Source organism: Lactuca saligna, chromosome 2 (assembly GCF_052625555.1).
Source record: "Lactuca saligna cultivar CGN05327 chromosome 2, ASM5262555v1, whole genome shotgun sequence".
NCBI classification, from domain to species: domain Eukaryota; kingdom Viridiplantae; phylum Streptophyta; class Magnoliopsida; order Asterales; family Asteraceae; genus Lactuca; species Lactuca saligna.
In genome coordinates, this window is record NC_136418.1 from 119,921,075 (window position 1) to 119,942,130 (window position 21,056).

Genomic DNA, 21,056 nt, shown 5'->3' on the forward strand with positions numbered 1-21,056 from the left:
CTAGTAAGCCACATTATAGGTAGTAGTTACCTAAAATACATGTTATTTGAAAGCACATTATATCTTCTTAGGGCACAACAAGTTTATTATCGAGAATAGTATCTATATGAACTTTTCCTTAATAAAAATAAAGAATTCATCTTGATTTTGTTACTATACTCTAACACTTGTTATCCAAAAGTATTTGAGATTGTAAGAATGGAGGTATATTCAACACATATCCCATTTGAAAAATAGTATAAAGATTTTCATTTAGTGTAGGTTATATTGTTTTGTAAGTATGGTCAATCTTATTTTGATAATAGAATATATAAAATTTTGAAAATATTCTACACTTTCTTTATGAAAAACAAATCTCATTTCCTAAAACAAAAATTTAACCAAGTATGTTACTTTTTTTTTTTATATAAAATGCTACGACGGATGCCACATCATATTTTCAAACACATGACATATCACATAAGTGATCAAAAACTTGTTCATCTAGTAAGCCACATTATAGGTAGTAGTTACCTAAAGGGAAAATGACTTAAAAAGGTAATGAAGTTTCAAAACTGTACAAAAAAGATCATTGTTGTTTTTTTTGTACACAAAATACCATTTTACCGGTTATTGTAGGTTATCCGGTTTCCAAATATTCAAAAAATATCATTGTTGTTTTTTTAGTACAAAAACACCATTAATGTTACTATTTGTACACAGAATACCAACAAAATACACATGTGTTCAACTAAAACATTGTGGTAACCAGGCTTCAGGTAAATGGGATGAGAAGAGTGTAATCAGCAACTGCTTGTTTAACTTTTGTTGAAATTGTTGGAAAAGATCTTACTTCCGCTGTATGATCCGTCGAACAAGATTACAGGTGACGCTTCGGCTGACAAATTTTTCTTCAAATCGGTGATGAGAAGAGCGTAATCAGCAAGTGCTTGTTCGACTGTTAGATAAGCTAACGTAGAAGCGTTCTTGTATGCCTCTTTCTGGCTTCCATATGGCATCGATTCACCATAATATCGATGCTAGATCAAATCACGCAACTTTTGATAAAATTGTATTATTAAAGGTCCGCAAGTGAAGAAATTAATGTAGAGTAGAGTGATTAGGGCTTTTACTTCGGGGAAGATGACCATGGCACCAAAACGAGGGGTGAGTTCTCAAACGAAGTCGGTGTTGGCAGCGAACCATTTGATGTTGCCTTCGTTGCCGCAATAAAGGAAGATTGGGCCCAAACGATTAGGGTCTGGGCCCACCCAGTGATCGGAGTTGATGAGATAACGTTGTTGGAACTTGGGAAGATCATTGAAGCTGAAATGATCAAGAGTCTGATCAAAGTATCGTGTCTCGTAAGTGTACTTCAACTGAACGAGAATGTTTTGGGTTTTGAGAAGCCGTGGGGATTTGCCGAGAAACGGAGGTGGCCGGCAAGATTCCGACATTGATGAAAGTAGGCAGATGATTAGGAGGAAGAATAAAAAAAAGGGTTTTCCATGGTGGTGGAGGGTGGCGATGAAGAACAGTAGTGACCGAAGTGAAGTGGAGGGTTCTTTATAAAAAATAGCTAAATTTTCATTACATTCAAAGAAGGAAAAATGACTTTAAAAGGTAACGAAGTTTCAAAAATGTACAAAAAATACCATTGTTTTTTTTTTGTACACAAAATACTATTTTACCGGCTATTGTAGGTTATCCACAAGGTTTTATTTGACACATATGTACTTCATTGGTATTTTGTGTATAAAAAATATACTTTAATGGTATTTTGAGTACTAAAAATAAAATAATAATATTTTTTGTATATTTTTAAAACTTCATTACCTTTTTAAATTATTTTCCTTTACCTAAAATACATGTTATTTGAAAGTAAATTATATCTTCTTAGGGCACAACAAGTTTATTATCGAGAATAGTATCTATTTTAACTTTTCCTTTATAAAAATAAAGAAGTCATCTTGATTTTGTTACTATACTCAACACTTATTATCCAAAAGTATTTGAGATTGTAAGAATTGAGGTATATTCAACACATATCCCATTTGAAATGTAAAATATTACATTCTCTCATATTTTTTTTTATAATTAATGATGTTTTCCTTCTATTTTGATGGTCCTTTTATGATATATATATATATATATATATATATATATATATATATATATATATATATATATATATATATATATATATATATATATATATATATATATATGCCTGCAGATCTTTATGGATCACTAGATAAATCAATGAATATCCTAAGGGGTAGATTGGATCAGCATTAACTTATATATGAAAAGTTTTAATGAGAAATATTAATGGCGGTCCGTTGATTTTGAAGGTTCTATACGAAAATTAAAAATGAGTCATTAAATATTTTCTTTTATATAACCAAAAATCATCAATGTTACAGTAAGTCGATAATTGTTATAAAATTAATCAAAACAAAAAACAGTCATTGATCCGCCACTATCCATGCTAATGTACGTAAAAAAAAATAAAAATAAAAAAAAAATAAAAAAAATAAAAAAAACGAGCCCCCAAAACGACATGGCCATGTGCGATCACACACCCTGCATAGGTCCAAGGCCGACATTGAGGGGCACATACATATTTAGCTCAATTGATATCCATTACTAGTAGCGTTTATCGTTTTGCATGCTCTAATATCATTCATAGAAAATTCATATATTTGTATGTATGTGTGAATCATATGTTAAAATGAAAGTCGTAATGCTTGTTGATAATTTTTTTTCTATAGACTCGTGTGGCTTTCACAATAAAAAAATCTTTTAGATGTTTTACTCGATCAAGTGTTTAGTATGGCATTTATGAAACGCTATAATGATTATGGGCACTAAATAAGTAGAAATTGCATGTTAAACATGTTAGAACTAACTTCAAGCATTTACGGGAACATAATGTTTCAAAATTTCAATGTATTGAACCTTATTTATAAATCAATAAACATAGAAATCATTGATCTTAAATGATGATGAGTTTATTTTGTGAATTAACCCATAGTGTTAATTTTAAGAATATATGTGTGTGTGTTAACTTCTAGTAAGGAATGTGTTACAATAGTGCTACATGACTTGTTTGTGTCAAGTAGGCAAGTTGCCAAATTTTGTTGGAAATGCCATAAAGTTGGGCAATTTGGCAAAGTGAGTTATGCATGTGGCATTTCTGACCATGTTCAAGGAACGTTGACATGATAAGCAACTTGGTAAATTATTTTCTGCTAAATTTTAAGTAGTTTTAGAAATAAGACTTCTGAGTATACACTAACCATATGGATTTTTAATTGCTTAACATCAATACTTCACTAATCAGTTAAACAAAAATGATGATTTTACAGTATTGCTCTTCAAACCAATGTTTTATAACTTAAGTTCCAACTTCTCATTGAGAAAGAGGAACAAGCTGGTAATAGGCACATCAGCACAAATTACCGATTTACCCTTCTCTAAAAGAGGCCATTTCACATGCAAAACACACTTGTAACTATTACAAAAAGAACATACAAATTACCTCTACAAAACCTTCAAATCCTTATCTTATATCATCAAAATTTCCGAAAAATTGGTCATGTTATGTTAAAGTGTTAACCACGGGTTTTCTCAATAAACTTAAGAGCCTCCGCCTTAACATATTCAACTCTCTCCTCATCCCCATGCGACTTCTCAAATTCAAGATACTTCTTAAATAAAAACTGCAAAATCCAAAAAAAAAAAAAAAAAAACATAAATATCAATCATATAACCACATATATAAAAACTAGAATTAACAACAAATAACTAACTCACCTTCATCTTCTTAACTGGAAGCTCCAAGCATATTGTTCTCTCAAACAAAGCACGAATCACATCCACATCTCCAATCCGAATCTCCTATCAAATTTCAATTTATATAAAAAAAATTAGCAACATAAACATAATTAAAAAAAAAAAATCAAAATCCTATTATTTCACTTACTTGATCAAGATAAACACTCCACAAATCTGTTCTTTTAGGGTACTCACGAAGCATTCCTTCAAACATTGATCTTCCTCTATCAGGAACTCCAGTTTTAAACTCAGAAATTGCAGTCTGTGTAATGAACTTAATATGTTTGTGTTTTGGAAGACAAATAAGAGCACGTTTCACAACAGAATGAACAAGATCCTCGTTTTGCTTCAACACCCTTTGAATCTTCCTTAACCAGACTTTGCATGAATGCTTGAACTTCTTCATCATCTTTTCAACAAGCTCATCTGCTAGTTTGTGTTGTTCAGTTCTTTCATACATTCCCAGAAGGGCATAATGGACTTTTTTCGCGTCACAGTATTGCAATGCCCTTTGAAATATTTTAACCACTGCTTCCTCTGGAGGGGATCCGTATTCGTTTTCTAAGTTAAAGTATGCAACCCAAACATTCAGCTTCTCTGACTCTTCTCTGATGTTAATTGTCCTCAAAGCCCTAAACAACAACAAACAAACTGTAAATTTACATAGTAATCTTTGATATCAACTATGAAGAATTTTTATTTTTGTTGTTATACCTTTCAGCCATTGATCGAGCCTTTTCAACTTCATTCAAGGAGAGAAAAAATGCCATGTATTTTATCCAGATAAAGCTGCTATTTGGGGAGGTTCTTATCAGCTTCTCATAATCATCAGCTGTTCTTGGAACATCTTTCTGCAATAGTCTTTCCTCTGCAGCCCGAATTTCTCGTTCCCTGTTTACAAAAAAGTTGAAATTTACGATTTTGCCCTTGGAGAAAGGATAGATTATTAAATATTAACCTATGTGAATACCTTTCATCTGTTTCTTTCTTTTTTGTTCGTTTGCTTTTGTTTTCATTCTTTTCAGGTTTTTTGTCATCAAGAGGCTCTGGAATTTGAGCTTGTTCATCCTCCATGGGTGACTCATCTGCTTCTTCATCTAAAGTAACTTCAAGAGGAAGGACAGAAGCTCTGGATTCCACTTCAGCTAATGCTGGATGTTTCCCGTTTGAGAATGGAATCAGTGATTCCAGGGGTGTCTCGGTTGGAATAGGATTGTCTGATTCCGAATCTGAATCTGAATCTGCATCAGAATTATGAACTTCTTGTGTTTGATTATCGAAATATGATGCCTTCATTCCTAAGGAGATTCTTTGTCTCTCTTCGTCAACCTGTCAAATGACAAGCCAAGGGTATATTAGACAATTCACTACATGCCTAGCAAATTGGATGTTTATTTTTTTATATATGCTGACCTTCAAAATCTTGGCCTTAACTTTCTCCCGAATTTTGTACTTTGTTTCAATGTCTTCACTATGACCTTCAGGGAGCTCAGACACATGGCATAGTCCAACCTATGCAAACAAAGAGAAAAATCAAAAATGTTATTTAATATTTATACTTTCAATGAAATGAATGTAGGATTATTATTATTATTATATTATATATAATAAAAGAACACATCAACTTACTAATTTAGATTGATCAATTGCAATAAACAAACCAAAAGACTCAATTCGCTTCACCCTTCCACTTATAATTTCTCCAACATTCAGACTACTGAAATCACCAATGTCAGAATTTTGACTTTTTGTACCACTTGTTGACCGAAGAGTAACTTCAATTCTCTTTGACAGAGGCTCCAATGAAACCACCCTGTGTAAAAAGTGAAAAGTGAAAAAACATTATTACATGAAAAAAGAAAAGACAATTAATAAAAAGATATATAAGATTCTTTACCTTCCAGATACAAGTTTCCCAATTGGAAACTCTTGTTCAGGTTTTGACACAAAGTCATCTGATAAATTTGAGATGAGGATTTTTGCATCAAGCTTTCTTGAAAGCATAATGAAACATCCCTTTGGTGTCACATTCTTCACATACCCCTAAAATGATTAATAAAAAAAGTCAAAAAACAATATTTTTGACATCATAAAGAAAAAGACCATGTACCTCTATTGTCATATTAGGGTGAAGATCCTCAATCTTTTCATAACGATTACTTTCAGGATTCCTGCAAACATTTATTTATCATTATCAAAACAGTAAAATAAAGTTTCACAAATCTTTTTCTTTTTCAATTATCTAGAATAAATAAACATATACTTACACAAATGAACGCAAAGAGAGATCAACATGAACAGTTCCTGTTCCAGAATGACCAATTTCCACAACTTTGCATTTCACAAATTGCCCTTCATGGTATCCAGATAAAGGATTTGGTACCCATGGATCTTGTAACTCTGTGAAATGGACTTTACCCGAAAGATGTGGATCTATTTGGACAATTAAGCCACTGACACCTGGCAGTATTTTGGAAACTCTTCCACCAACAACTTCACCTTCACAGATATGAGATTTGAAAGATTCATCTGAAGCTTTATCAACTACTGGATGTGATATTACACGCAACAATCTTTTCTCTTTATTAGTATTTAGAATATATCCGGATACCCGTTTTCCTACATGGAACCTTTTTTGGAAATCTTGAAGCTCAGAAGGATCAGATGATGTGTCAAGAATATAAAGCTGTGCCCTTATGTCACGGGTTACTGATATCCACACCCAATCTTTATCCACTTTGTACACAAATCCAGTTACATTTTCACCAGTTGAGTAACTGAAATCTTGTGGTTTACTCACATATGATTCATCTGCAATTTTATAAAAAAAAAAAAAAAAAAAAAGTAAATGATATGTTATATGATTAAAGAAATGTGTGAGTTTTGTTTAAATGAAACACATGATTTCACCTGAAAGTACTGAGGGTCTAATGGACAAATCCCACCGAATGTTGTTACTATTTTCACCCTTGGTTTTTGACACAATCTTTGTGGTCAAAGTTTGACCAATTTTGAAGTTGCTGAATGGATCTTCTAGAATGTTGTCATCGTTTGCCTATTGACATGTGATGAAATTACAAATCCATTACAGAGAATTAAAAATTTGAGTTTATAATGCAAGAGATTACCTCTGTGATATGTATCCTTCCATGTAAGCCAGAGCCAAATTTCAGTTTAAGTTCAAGAGGCTTTATTTCTGTAACCTGAAAAACCAATAAACAAAATCTTTTATGGGGATTCATGTTTTGATTGTTGAGATTGATACTAGTTTTAAAAATTAAAAGAGAAATTAAAAAATCCACCTCAGCTTGAACAGTGGATCCAACATCATAACTAGACTTCTTTTTTGCCCTTTTTGTGCTGGAAGTGTCCACAACCTCATTGTTGGATTTAAGCAGCAATAGTAACCTTTCAGCTGTTGAAGAATCTGGAAGAGACATCACAGATGCAATCACCCTACACCAAAAAGGAACATCTTCATCATAAATCAAAAAATATAATCTTATTAACAAGTTAAAAATCTTTCATTTTTATCTTTTTACCTTTGCCCACTGACAAATTGTTTTTGTTGGAATGCTTGGGTGTTGTAGTCACTTAAAGATGCATATCCCAATGCAAACTTAGCATCTGGAATAGATAAAACCTGAGCCAAATATATACACAAAAAATGAGTATTTGTGATAATGAGATTGCTTAAATAGAGCTGAATAAAAATACTTGCCAAATAATTCTCCTTCACAATTTCGACTACTGCATTTACAGTTTGATTCACTTCCAAATCCTTGTAAGCTGACCTTTTGCGCATCTGAAAGACAAAAAGTAAACAAGGATGATGAAAAAGAAGAGTAAAATTTACAAAAATGCCACTTAAGAATTAATAAGAATAACCTTTTTGGGAGTTTTGGAGTTAGAAGTCTCCATGGATCTGTTAACTAAATCAGGTTTTAAAGATAAATCCACAAGGCGATCCATTTTGGATACATCAAGAACTGTGGCTTTAACAGTTGAACCAATATCTACATTTGATCCACCAACTGCATAAAATTTGTTAAAAAAAAACATAACATTAGTTATGCATATGGCATTAAAGAAACTCATTAATTACTTACGTTGATGATGTGTGATAAATCCAAAAACATCATTATACTTCTGAAAGCTTATAATAACTCCAGATTCTTTTGCTTCATGAACAGTTCCCTCAATCACATTACCAATAGGGAACTCTTTCACCCATTTCAGACTATTGGACTTTGAATCAGAGTAATGCAGCTCTGCAATCTGAAAGATAAATAAAAAACAACCAATGAGAAAAATGACTTGAAAAAGATCATTTAATGAGATTGATATTGATATTTGGTATAATGTAAATAATCACTTTTTCCTCCAAGAGAAAGTATTCTTTAATGAAAGATGCATCTGTAGAAGAGCACAATGATTGCTTCAATGATAGAGTTATCCTGCTTGTTTCACTTTTAACCTGAATGTATTTTAAAAAAGTAGATATGTTATTAAGTTATTAAAAAACATATAAGAATCACATTCACTTTCATAATATTTTCAAGAAACTACACTTACTTCAAGTATGTTACTACGAACAGATTGCCCAACATAAAACACTTCAGAAAGATCAAATCTTTGGTCATCAACAGCCTGAACAATACAAAATATATGATTACATAACCAACAATATTAACAGAAATATATAAAAAAAATTATTAGCAGAGGCATAAGTGATAATACCTTGTTTTTAGGAGCAAAACCAGTCAAACGCCCAATGAAGCGCACAAAACAACCAGTGTCGATGATATTACAAATATACCCCTGAATCAAATGAGATAGTAAGTTGTTATATTCAAAAACAAACTACTGATGTATTTTCCCTTTTTCTACATATGACATGCTTAACAAAAAAAAGGAAGAGAATCATACATGCACCACTGAATGTGGATAAACTTGACTGACATCTGCAGGCAATTGCTGAGTTGCATTAACAAGAGAATATTTTGCAGTTAGTATCAAGTTTTTGTTCTCAACATCTGCAAAAAAAGACAAAATTTGTAAATGCAATGAGATTAATTTATGTATCTGTGAACATTGAATATACACACTTACCTAAAACCAAAAGTTTTTCAAACTTGTATCCTGGCTTTAATACAGACTTCATCATAGAAGCAAGCCCTAAAATCAACAAAATAAGTCAAATGATAAAATGTATGATCATGCTCAAGATACAGAGACATTCATGGAGAACACAAAATCTTACCATGGTTATCTGCCAGATGTTCAGTAGAAATCATGCCCTTGATATAACCTTTAACATCAACATTAACTATTATTGCATGAGGAGTTACTCTTTCAACACTACCTGATACAATACTCCCAAGTTTCACTGTATCATCTTCAGATACCCTGTAAGCAAACAATATTCAGATATTGATATGTTCATGGCATCTTACATAGTTAAGAGTAGAATTTGTAGAAAATATAGGAAACAAACCTTCCAGGTGTAGGTGTCACTAAGAAACTAAGGTTGATTCTTCTTGAAGAAGGAACTGAGCTTGTAACTCTGCATTTCACAACTTGCTCAACATGATACATTGAACCCACATCAGATCCTGGATCTAGACCAAGTTCAGCCCTAATTCAATCAAAAAGAAAATTAATTAACTAATGTGGTCATGCTGATGTCATTATGACAGAGTATTACGTATTTGAATAATTGAATCTAACCTTGGGACAAATCCTTGGACACCATTGTAAAACCTGACAAAACATCCATGGCTTTCAATTTTTGTTATCCATCCATGTGTCCATAATCCTTCGGTTGCATCTGTATATGAGCTAAGAATCGGAAGCTTTGACTTTACCTAAAATAGTCAAACAATTGACTCAGTTGTAGAATACTAACAATAGCAAGAAATAAGTAATTTGAGAGAAGAGCATACGAGTGTTTTCTTGTGTGTGACTGTAATTCTTTTAGACTTGATACCAAGGACACGGAAGACTAATTCAGCACCAACCTGTATAGAAAACAAGAATCTCAATTTAAAAAAAAAAAAAAAATTTAATAGATTGAGAAAAAAGATTCACGTATAAGTATGTGGCATATTACCTGGAACTTCTTTCTAGGTTTTACAATTTCAAATTCTGACATGTGACGAAGAGGACAGAGTGCCTTCACACCACTAGCAAATTGCACAATTGCACCAAAACTATCAATAATTACGATTTTGGCCTTCACTATCATTCCAGGTCTGACATCAGAGTGAGTGAAAACAGTTCCCTCAAATGCACTAGTCTGCTTAGACCAAAACAACAAAAGTCAAGATCAAGAAATCATGTTTGCTTAAGTTGGTAATAGAAAGTTCACATTTTTTAAGCAATTTTGTATAATCTACAAATACCCAGATTAAAATTAACATGACTGAGATTGCAAATTGTAGAAAAGAGTGAAAGTGAACCTTTAAAACACCAGTAGCAAGGCCCTCCAAGAGTCGAAATCCAAAGACTCTCACACGAATAAGGCTTCCTTCTTTGAAGCTTTTCTCCCATTTCTTGACTTCCTTGTCAGACAAATCTGACACCTGTAATATCATCAAATAATGTTGGAAAAAAAAAGGTTTCAGGTCAAAGTATTTGGTCAAGATTATCATATGTTGCAACTGTTTTAACTTACATTAACATATGCTGGAGTTGGAACTGGAGTTGAAGGGATTTCCAACAGAAGTCCTGATCCCCTATCAACTCGGATCACTTTTGAGTCATCAAAAATATCTCCAATTTTAACAAGCTGCATAACGGGTTATATTATATAGAAGCCTACTTGAAAGTTTGCAAATTTAGAGATTTTGATCAGTGCAAAAACTTACTGAAGGTGGAGCATTGTTATGAATAAGATGGGGATTTAAAGTCAAACCAACAGCTCTGCTTGATGGATCAATGAACAAAATCCGAGCATTGACCTGACATTTGGACAAAAAAAGGTGAAGAGAAGGGTGTAAAAAAAATATTAGGAAGTTTTAAGAAATTTTACCTTCTTATTTTGAGGGTACTCGTCTTTCCACTTTGAATCAGGGAGAGTTTTTCCCAAATGAAATACATCAGCCTATGAAAGTTAGAGGAACAATCAACAATCACATAAAATTACACATCAAAAACCAATTTCGTTGCTTCATTACAATTTAAATTAAGTAAAGAAACTTGCAAACTTACAGTTCCAGTAAAGAAGGTGAGGAAGGAGAGTAGGATGCCATTTTCAAGAGTTGAAAGCACACGAGCATTAACCATCATGCCAGGAACAAGCAGATTGAATGGAATGCCTTTAAGATCCTTTGTCTGTATAAAAGAACCAAAATGAGATAGATTGTAGCAGTTATACAAAAAGATTACCATGTAATAGAGAAAAAGAATCGAGTCAAATGACAAATACATACCACAGACTTGGCCACCTCATCAGCATCAGAACTAAGATTCACAACTTTACGTGTTCTATCAACACTCTTTACAACTCCTTGTACAAGTTTCCCAACAAGCACCTTAGTGTCTTTGCTGCTGTGTTGCATAAAACCAGTAAAAGAAGTAACTCCAAAATGAAGCATGTAACCATGGTCTTCAATGCTTTTCACATATGCACTGATGACCTTCAAATGTACAGGAGAAAAGATGTCAGATAAAAAAGACTTTCAAGAAGGTATCAAACAATCTGAAAAATGACTCACCATTCCTTCTTGAAGAATGTCCAAAGTGAAGTTACTATGCAACAAAGAAAGACGCAAAGATAGCCAGATTTTATGCTTTCCTTTCTCTTTCTCTTTCTTATTATCATTGTCTAATCTAAGTACTATGCATGAAACCAGTTGACCAATGCTATATATGGAAGAAAGAACTTCATCTTCTGTATCCTGAAATTTTAACCAGAAAACACAAAGAGTGTTGGGAAAATCAAATCCTACTAGTGTGGTATAAGAAAGATAATAAAGTGATTTTGAAAGCATAGTATTAGTACCACTTCCATTTCATCATGTAACTGAGGATCTATTGCTTCAGAAGCACGAACTAATCCACGAAGGCCACCTGGAAGGCTAACTTCAAGATCTTTCTCATTCACTTCAGAAATTACACCCCAAAGCTTCATTCCAGGAGTAACATTCTTGAAAGTGATTTTGTTAGCAAATCTAGGCAATTTCCCACCATGTGAATCACCAAAAAGAGAACCCAATTCATCTTCATTTGATTGACTCGAGTTTCTAGCTTTCTCTTTCTTCTTCTTCTTCAAAACTATAGTCTCTGTTCCAAACTCTTTGTCAACCTCTGCCCGAACTTTATCTACCTCTGCCCTGCTGAGTGAACTCTGCCCACCTACAACACATAAAATCTTGCATGAATACTTGTGTGCACGCGTATTAAAAAACAAATTTGTGTAAAATTATTGAAGTCTTGAAACCTCTGGGGAAGTCAGGGGCATCATCTTCAAGATGAATTGGTTGAGCATCTTTAGACATGGCACCATTTGATTTTTGAAGTGGTTTAAAAGGCTTTTTAGATGGTTTTTGAAATGTCTTAAGCCTGTCGTCTGATGTCTTGTTGAAGGGTTTCTTTGAAGGTTTAGTCATGCCCTGCACGAATGTAAATTGAATAATGAGCACCTGGATGCATACATATATGAAGAACATTCAGCTCCCTGTTCAATTACTCATTCCTTTCTAGAAAACTAGCTGCGTTTTAATTATTTTAGTCATACATGATACTAATTACACATAATCAATACTTGTACTCAAAGAGTTTACAGCAGAACAAGCGTTTGCTCCTCCATATATTGAAAATAATCAATATTGTTGCATCATCACAATGTCTGATATTGATTGATCATCGTCATGAAAAAAGCTTAGCCTTTCAAATAAGATTTGCTACCAATTTCTAATGCATCAGCTATAGTGTACCCCACTTATACAGGGGAATCATTTTCGATACTCGAAGCTGCCAGTTTCAAGAGTCCCGTCGACTTAATTTCAACATTTGCAGCAGATAAAATGTGGTAGTAACAACTTAAAATTAGCAAAACTGAATTTTGATTACGCGGCGTGCAGTATGCAAGCGCAACATCAAAAAAAACATGAAAAGAGAAGACCGTGAAAAGATAACTCAGCTTACTTCTGTAGTTAGCTGAATGGGCAGTACTTCTGTATAGTTGAAAGTCTAGACTCGGAGGTCTATGGCAAATGAAGATATGTTAAAGTCCCGAAGTGCAGGCTGCAGCTAGTCAGGAATAAGGCGGCGGAGGAGATGCAACCTCTCTGTAACAGGATGCTAAACAGAGGGTTTCTACGTTTAATTGGAGAGGCCGCGAGAGGAAGAGAGGAGACCGAAGAAGGGCTTCGGCGTGGGGACAACGGAGAATCAAATGGTGGACAGGATTAGGGTTTAGGGTTCTACGTTTTCCCGGTTAAATCCTTAAAAGTTTTTTTACCATGGAAAAGGGTAACTTGGTCAATATTGTCAAGGGTTTTTTTTTTTTCTTTTTTGTTATCCATTTAACATTTACCAAAATGATTTTTAACTTTTTATTATTCACTTTTTCACATTAAAGCTGGAGATGCACACAAAAACCGACTTTAGTCTTTTGATATGATCAGGAAACCAGTTTTAACCGAACCGGTTCGGATTGAAACCGGTTATCATATTTGTTTTCCGAACTAGCTATAGGATTGACCCCCGGATCAAGAACCGGCTTTGAGCCAAACCGGATTTGGAACATTATCGTTAAAAAACGAGAATTTCAGGAAAAAATCTTTTTTTTTTTCAAAATAAAAAAAATCTAGCCGTTAAAAAACGGTTATAAACAGCTATAATTCATTTTTTGTATTTTTTTTATCCCCTTAACACTTATAAATACTATGTATTTTGCTAGATTTTAAGTTTTTAATACACACACATATTTTTCACATCTTTTAGTTTTGTTAAAACTTCAAAAAAATAAACTCTGAGAGATTCTACCGCCACCAGTGCTCAAGACTCAAATGCAATGGTGGTGAAAATCTTACCAACCAGTCGGAATAAAGAAGTGTGGAAACATTTTGATATGGTGCTATTGTCGAACGGGAATCAAAAAGTTTGATGCAAGAAGTGTGAGTTGTTAATGGATAAAGATGGCAATAATACGTTGAATATTCATACAACTAAAACTTGTCCAGTTGTAAAAGTTCAAGACGATCCGAGCCAACCTAATATTACTCCTGACGGGGCGATATTTATTTACAACAATGAAGACATTTGTGAAAACGTTTGCAAGTTCGTGATTCGAGGGGGATTGTCTTTTAACCACTTCGACAACTCACAAATGACATGAATTTTACCGGAAAAAAATGCAACCTCTGGCAAATAAGTCGCACTACTCTTAGACGTGATGTTATAAAGTATTGGGGTATAGCCAAAAAATATATGCAGTTGGAATTTTTAAATTTAAAAACCGGTGTGTCTTTAATTTGTGATGTTTGGTCATCCACTGGAAGTGTTTCCAAAAGTTATCTTGTTGTCATGGTACATTGGATAGACCCTTCTACTTGGGTAATGAACGAACGAATTATTGCTTTTGAACTTTTTAAGTATCCTCACACGGGGGCACGGTTATTTGCAATTTTAGTAAGCGTTTTAGAAACTTATAATTTAGGCGACAAACTCTTCTCTGTTTCGTTTGACAATGCAAGTAACAATACCGCCGCCGCAAAAAAGATTAGTTGCGAAATATAGAGCTATTTTTGGATGGCTCGTTTTTTCATACTTGATGTATTTGTCACATAATTAATCCAGCGGTACAAGATGGTTTAAAAATGATAGATTCTATGACTGAAACATTCTAAAATGTGTTAACAGTTTTTTGAAAAAAATAAAGCTATAATGGAAAAATATCAAAAGTTTGTCGTTTCCATTAACGTAACTCTATATAATCATCATTGGGATGTTAACACTAGATGAAGTTCGTTGTGCATAATGTTTAAAAGTTTGACACGTCAATAATCGTTTTGTAATTATTTAACAACACACTTTTAAAAGGAAAAAACTCGGTTTCGGATTTTGATTGAGATTTGATGGAAGAGTGTAGAAATGTTAAAAGTTTTTAAACAATCAACCACTTTTTTATCGGACGTTTATTATCCTACAAGTCTTTGTTACTAAATGAGTTTGTGTTGATGTTCGTACAGTTGGAGTGTTTTGAACAAAGTAGTGAAATATTTTTTTTGTTATGGAACTAATGAGAGAAAAATCAGTCAAACGTTTCAAAGAAATGTCACCATTTTTTACTTGCGTCGCGACATTAAACCCATGTATCAATGTTACGGGCGTAGAGATTTTGATTACCAAAATTTCCATCTCTTTAAATTTGCACAAAGATGACTCAAACTACATCTGTAACCAAATACACAATTTTAATAATACTTTTACTAATTTGTTTGACATTTACGCTACAAAATATGGCAATATATCAAACATTTTTGCAAGTGTAACCTACTCTACTAGTTGTGCATCGGGTAGTAGTGGGGGTCGAACGGATTTTCATATCGACCTCTATAACTACCTTTTGGAAGAACAAAATAAACAAGCATGCACATTAACTTTGAATTTATATGGGATCAAACTTTTAAAAATTCATGAGTGAACCACGATTTAAAGTTTTGGATCTTTTGGCTTGGTGGAGAGAAAAGGAAGCACAATTTCCTATTCTCTCCGTTATGGCCCGCAATTTACTAATCGTCCAAGCTTCCACGGTAGCTTCAAAATCCGCTTTTTCTTTTAGTGGTAGAATTTTATCAAAGTTAAGGACGAATCTTACCCCGATTGCGGTAGAGATTTGTGTTTGCTTTAAGGATTACTTTGATTCACTGAAACGTATAAAACATTTGGCCTCACTAGAAGGCCCACTACAAAAAATGTTGAACCAGAGATAATGGAAGAAGAATATGAACAAGGCTTATCAACACCTCTCGAAGTAAACGAAGACGATGATGATGAAGACGAAGATGAAGATGAAGAATATGGTATTGATGATACCCCTTACCATTTGTGTGGCGGTTGAAGAACGTTTTAGTGAAGGCGAAACGAAGTGGAAGACCACAAAAGCTCTTTATATTTGGCAAAATGTTATACCACCTGTTGAGTTTATGGGGTTGCACCGTTAGGCTTCGTTAGATTAGTCCAATGTATTCACGGTTTGCGCCTATCCATCAGTGTATTTGTTTTTAGGGTTTAGTATTTATGGTGCATGCATGTATCGCATTAGATACGACTTGATATTTCCTTTGGTTTACTTGTTGTTTAATTTGTTAAGAGTCTTATTGATCTTAAAAGATTTTTTCAACTCATTAATTGGTATCAGAGCAGGAGGTTGTGTAAATCATACGCATCTCTTATGTTTGAAGAATTTTCTTAGGGTTTTCACTTTTATTGGATCTGTTGAGCCATCATTCCTTCATTGACGTTGCTCATAGATCTCGATATTACCCTATTTAATCTCTACAATTATGATTCTTGACAAGCATTTTAAACATATCGTCATGTCTCTCGATGATTCACAAACCAATCCCATCAACATATCCAACAGCATCGGATCTACCACAAGAATCCCAATCTTGTATACTCAAGACTACGAAGTATGGACGCATCACTTTGAAGACTATGTTCTTGGTTCAGATGATAATGGCTATCTAATATGGGAAGTCACAGTAGGTCCTTTTTCTCATACTAGAACCGAAAGAGTCATCGAGACTCAAAAAGGGTACAATTAGCTGATGATTGATGTAAAATATGTTGCTAAAGACGAGAATGACAAGCCGATTTGCAACATTAAAGTTATGAGAATGATAAGATTTGCATTGCAATCAGATACCTTTCGTCTGGTTAGTACATGCACAACAGCGAAACAAATATGGGATAGGCTTAAAGAGCTATACTCTATAGATGAAGATTTAGAGCACTCAATACAAACTCTTTTGCTCTCTAAGTTTGGTGATTTCAAGCCGAAGCCAGAAGAAAAACTCATTCAAGCCTTTGATCGCTTTAATCATCTCCTTTGCAAGATGATCAAGCATGGAATTAGCAGAGAAGTGATTGAGCAGAAGGTCACTTTTATGAATAGCCTAAGACCCGAATGGATGGCAGTGGTTTCAACTATAAAAGCCCATGAATAGTTCAAATCCTATTATCTAGCAAAGCTTGTGGGAATACTCAAATCACACGAAAACATTGTGACTAAGGAAACGAATGTGGTCTCTGGTATGGGATCGTTGGCTCTTCTTTCTAAAGGGAAGAATGTGGATGAAGAAGAAGAAGAGTTGGATCTCTCTTAATGTGATATGAAGAACGACGAATATGCTTTAATAGTCTCCAATCCCAAAAAGTTTGCTTGTAAAAAGTTCCCTACCACTAAGAACCGAAACTGGCAAGGGATGAAAGAGGAACCGAAAAGCGCTCCTCAGCATGAAGAAACAAAGAAGGAGAACAAGCTTGTTGGTGACTCCGGTTATGATTGCAATTTCTGCCACGACAAAAATCAATTTGCTAAAGATTGCATGTTGAGAAAGTACTGGGGTTTCCTGTCAAACCGTAAAACACTCTAAAGGCCATAACTTCTTTGTTATAAATTAATCCCGATGATCCTCATATCCATGAAAAGGTAACAAGCTACACTTTAATTAACTCATACCTGCCTCACAATTTCCCGAACAAAAATCCAATTTCCATAAAAGCCTGATCTAACATATTACCACAATACCCTTTGGCTCCAAAACACAAACCGAACACCCGGATCATCCAAATTACACCGTGCACCTCCAAATGAGTCCAAATATCAATTCATCAAGGGTCCTAAGTTTGTTGATACCCAATCCTTGATCACCAGTCCTGAAATGGGAAACGATTCGAAACAGGGCATTACATTAGTTTTAGTAGTCAGATAGTTATTTAGAAACTTGCAACGAAATAAATGTAATTGCCTTTTGATGATTATATTATGGAGATTTATTTATGAGTTGGATTACTACCTTTTGTCTATTGTTTACTTTGTATTTCATTTTGCATGTTTTACTTCCAGAATAATTGGATTATTCAAACATCCACACTCGATCATACTTTTGGAAATAAGTAGTGAATTAATGCCATCATGAACTGGATTGTATATTGTCTAAGGGTTTAGACATAGCAATGGTTTGCTACAACGTTAATGAGTACTTGAAAATAGGGATTTTAGGTATTGGATTAACCCACGATCAGATAATTACTTCATGAAATTTATCACGAGTAATTCCGAGACGATATTAATCTTTAAACGAATATATATATATATATATATATATATATATATATATATATATATATATATATATATATATATATATATATATATGAGTTGTGGTTTACAAATCAATTGTGCATTGACAATATGTAAACACATCAGTAACTTGATGTTATAAAACGTATTGTTGTGCGTAATTTGGTGAGTAAATAGCACAAACATATAAGTCAAAATTTATCTGTTCCTTTTGCCTTAACGAGAAAAGCGATATCTTTGGGCCCCTCGATGATTTGGTGTTGACTTATAGTACCGGGCCCGACCAAGACTAAATTGATGTGTTCGATTAGTAGTTCTTGGTCATTACAAATCATAAATCGGGAAACAAAGTATTAGACAATGAGATTGATTATGTTCCATGTCTCATGTCCACATGATATCTTGCAGAACGGATTATTATATGATCAATTATCTTAGGACATGTAACTGGTTGGGTCAGAGTTCAACAACGGCTTTTGAGAGCTATAATTACTAATCAGTTTTTGAAGTTATACTAGCAACTATAGTTATTAGACTTATCCAAGTGGGAGTTTGTTGGATTAGGTATCTAAGCCCATAACTATAATTGGTATATACTTAAATTGATAGTAGCACAGTCCTTTTGGGTTTCCATTAAGACTAACAACTTGAAAAGATGATTTTGGTAAAAGAGGTTGATTTATTATTAGATTAATAAATTAAAATAATTGATTTGTTATTATATTGTGAAAACAATATATTAGTTAGAAATAGTAATATTTAACTAATATTAAATCAGAAATTAATTGGAATTAATTTTGGGATTAAAAAAATTAATTAAAAGTGCAGAGATTGAAATATAATTATTCAATAGTTGAACAAGAGGCAATCTAGAACCATCCATTAGGCATGGACAGGGTCTTCATGCCTAAGGGATTCTAGAATAATCCCTATCGGATAAACAAGAAAATGGATAATTACCCGGTTGAAGATAATATTGGATTGGGGCTTATATAGGATTTCCTGACTGCACTATATAAACATCCTGAACCCTGGGATTTTCGGCCACTATTTCTTTTGAAGTGATAGCCGAATTTTCTAGCCTCTTCATCCTTCTCAATCATCTTCCATTGATAGTGTTGGGTGTGAACCACTAGAGGCGTGACATTTGTGATGCTTGCTCTCAAGGCTTCAAGATACAAGGATTTACATTGTTATTACTATATAGAAATAAAGGTATGATTCTTCTAACCCTAATTTTGTATTTCAAAAATATGCTAGTATGATAGGGTTTCTATTTTGTTGTTCAAGTTGTATGTTCATTTAAAGAAAACATAGATCAATTATTAGGGTTGCATGCATACATAGGATTTAGATGTTTTGCATAATACCCATCAAGCCCTTCATCAAGCAAGAACATGAAATAAGACCAAAGCAAACATTCTCAGGCTATAGAATCTTAGTTATGTACAACTATGATGTATACACAAAGCAACTACAATAATGATATCAATTTCATATAAGGAAAACCCTAGGCTACAAGGGATCATATAATCAGACGACTTTATCATGTAATTCCTGAAGATCCTTAGCCTATCATTAACATGTTGTTCTAACATATCACAATATCAAATAACATTGTGGTAAATTGGGGTCTACTTACTGGCTCCGACTGATCGTACACATCACATCCTTATTGATTATTTTGAAAAAAAGAAAATTCATTTAAAAAAACATTTTCCTTAGTTTGAGACTGGATTCACACGAGTGTCCTCTAATTCATTTAAACCAAGGCTCTGATACCAACTTGTAACACCCATAAAAAAAAATAAACTTTTTAAAGCCAACCCAATTTCATATAATGTTTACAAACATAGTTTCAAAACATTTTCGAACATCAGAGTCTCCCAAAATCACAAGTCATAACAAAAGGATGTGTACGGTCACACTTTTGCCTTCTCGCGGTCATCCGAAGTATCTGAAACATAACCCAAAACTGTAAGTCAACGCTTAGTGAGATCCCCCAAACTACCAACACATAAACAAATAACATATATATATATATATATATATATATATATATATATATATATATATACACACACACAATAACAACATGTCATATCCAATCAACCATCAAGTTGGAATACCCCAATATACCATGGGTCAAGTCAACCATCGGGTTGGAATGCCAATATATAACGGGTCATGTCAGCCATCGGGTTGGTATGCCCTCGGCCTGTTGGCTTACACACAAAGCAGTAAAACCTCAACCACTAACCAAATATGTACACATATAACAGATAAACATATAAACAGTCTACAGATAGACAGGTAGATCTACAGATCACTAAGCATAACATCATCCTATATACTAGGATACCGATCGAACAAATCATTACAGCACGATAACATACTATCACATAACAAGATTTCAAATCCAAATGCGTCGCCCTTGGTGCATTCGACCCGTAAGTACAATGAGGAAACCCCACCTTGGAAACTGAACACTACCTGAGGAGGCCCTGACTCCGAATCTCAGCTCAACCGACACCTAATCATCAAAAAAACACAAATCTCAAAATTATCCGAAATACCCAAAACATCCTTAAGTCAAACTTGGTCAAATTCAAGCCACCTCACGTCGTGGCTAAGCATTGGTCACGTCATGACAACGAACCTGATCTGATTCCCACTCCACTCGACCCAACTAGTTAAATCAATCAAAGAAACCACCTGAACATTCATCATCACGTGAGCACCCATTCTCACGTCGTGAGATCCAAGGGTTCTAACAGAAGACGGGGATGCTCCGAATCTCATGTCGTGAACATTATCAGTGGCTAAGGGTCACCCTTTTAAGTCCTTATTCCATTAATTTTTCGAGTCCACATCATCTAGAAGCTAAAGGGGACCCCTAAGGACCATAAAAATGTTT

At 33.8% G+C, this 21,056-nt stretch overlaps 1 protein-coding gene across 1 annotated transcript; it reads right to left on the reverse strand.

The window, feature by feature from the left end:
- Positions 1 to 3,270: 3,270 nt before the first annotated feature.
- LOC145031440 (RIBOSOMAL RNA PROCESSING 5) lies at positions 3,271 to 13,220 on the reverse strand. Its single transcript, XM_078979991.1, has 37 exons — positions 12,970 to 13,220; positions 12,263 to 12,434; positions 11,825 to 12,177; positions 11,538 to 11,720; positions 11,253 to 11,459; positions 11,032 to 11,154; positions 10,853 to 10,924; positions 10,689 to 10,781; positions 10,496 to 10,609; positions 10,281 to 10,403; positions 9,932 to 10,117; positions 9,765 to 9,839; positions 9,550 to 9,686; positions 9,317 to 9,457; positions 9,083 to 9,228; positions 8,932 to 8,997; positions 8,749 to 8,855; positions 8,560 to 8,640; positions 8,395 to 8,469; positions 8,195 to 8,296; positions 7,929 to 8,097; positions 7,708 to 7,853; positions 7,541 to 7,624; positions 7,362 to 7,462; positions 7,122 to 7,275; positions 6,948 to 7,022; positions 6,730 to 6,874; positions 6,087 to 6,630; positions 5,930 to 5,990; positions 5,717 to 5,862; positions 5,449 to 5,632; positions 5,233 to 5,331; positions 4,790 to 5,148; positions 4,534 to 4,710; positions 3,968 to 4,451; positions 3,799 to 3,882; positions 3,271 to 3,704 (listed from the first exon to the last, which is right to left on the reverse strand). Exons 2-37 carry the CDS (start codon positions 12,429 to 12,431, stop codon positions 3,597 to 3,599), a joined length of 5,673 nt encoding a protein of 1,890 aa, XP_078836117.1. The 5' UTR covers positions 12,432 to 12,434; positions 12,970 to 13,220; the 3' UTR covers positions 3,271 to 3,596.
- Between the last annotated feature and the right edge of the window lie 7,836 nt (positions 13,221 to 21,056).

Excerpts from the sequence above, each read along its gene's own strand:
- LOC145031440 (XM_078979991.1), bottom strand. The coding sequence starts at position 12,431 with ATGACTAAACCTTCAAAGAAACCCTTCAACAAGACATCAGACGACAGG. Across the intron at positions 7,023-7,121 it reads GATCCACTGTTCAAGCTGAG|GTTACAGAAATAAAGCCTCT; the intron begins GTGGATTTTTTA and ends TTGGTTTTTCAG. Across the intron at positions 6,631-6,729 it reads TAGACCCTCAGTACTTTCAG|ATGAATCATATGTGAGTAAA; the intron begins GTGAAATCATGT and ends ATAAAATTGCAG.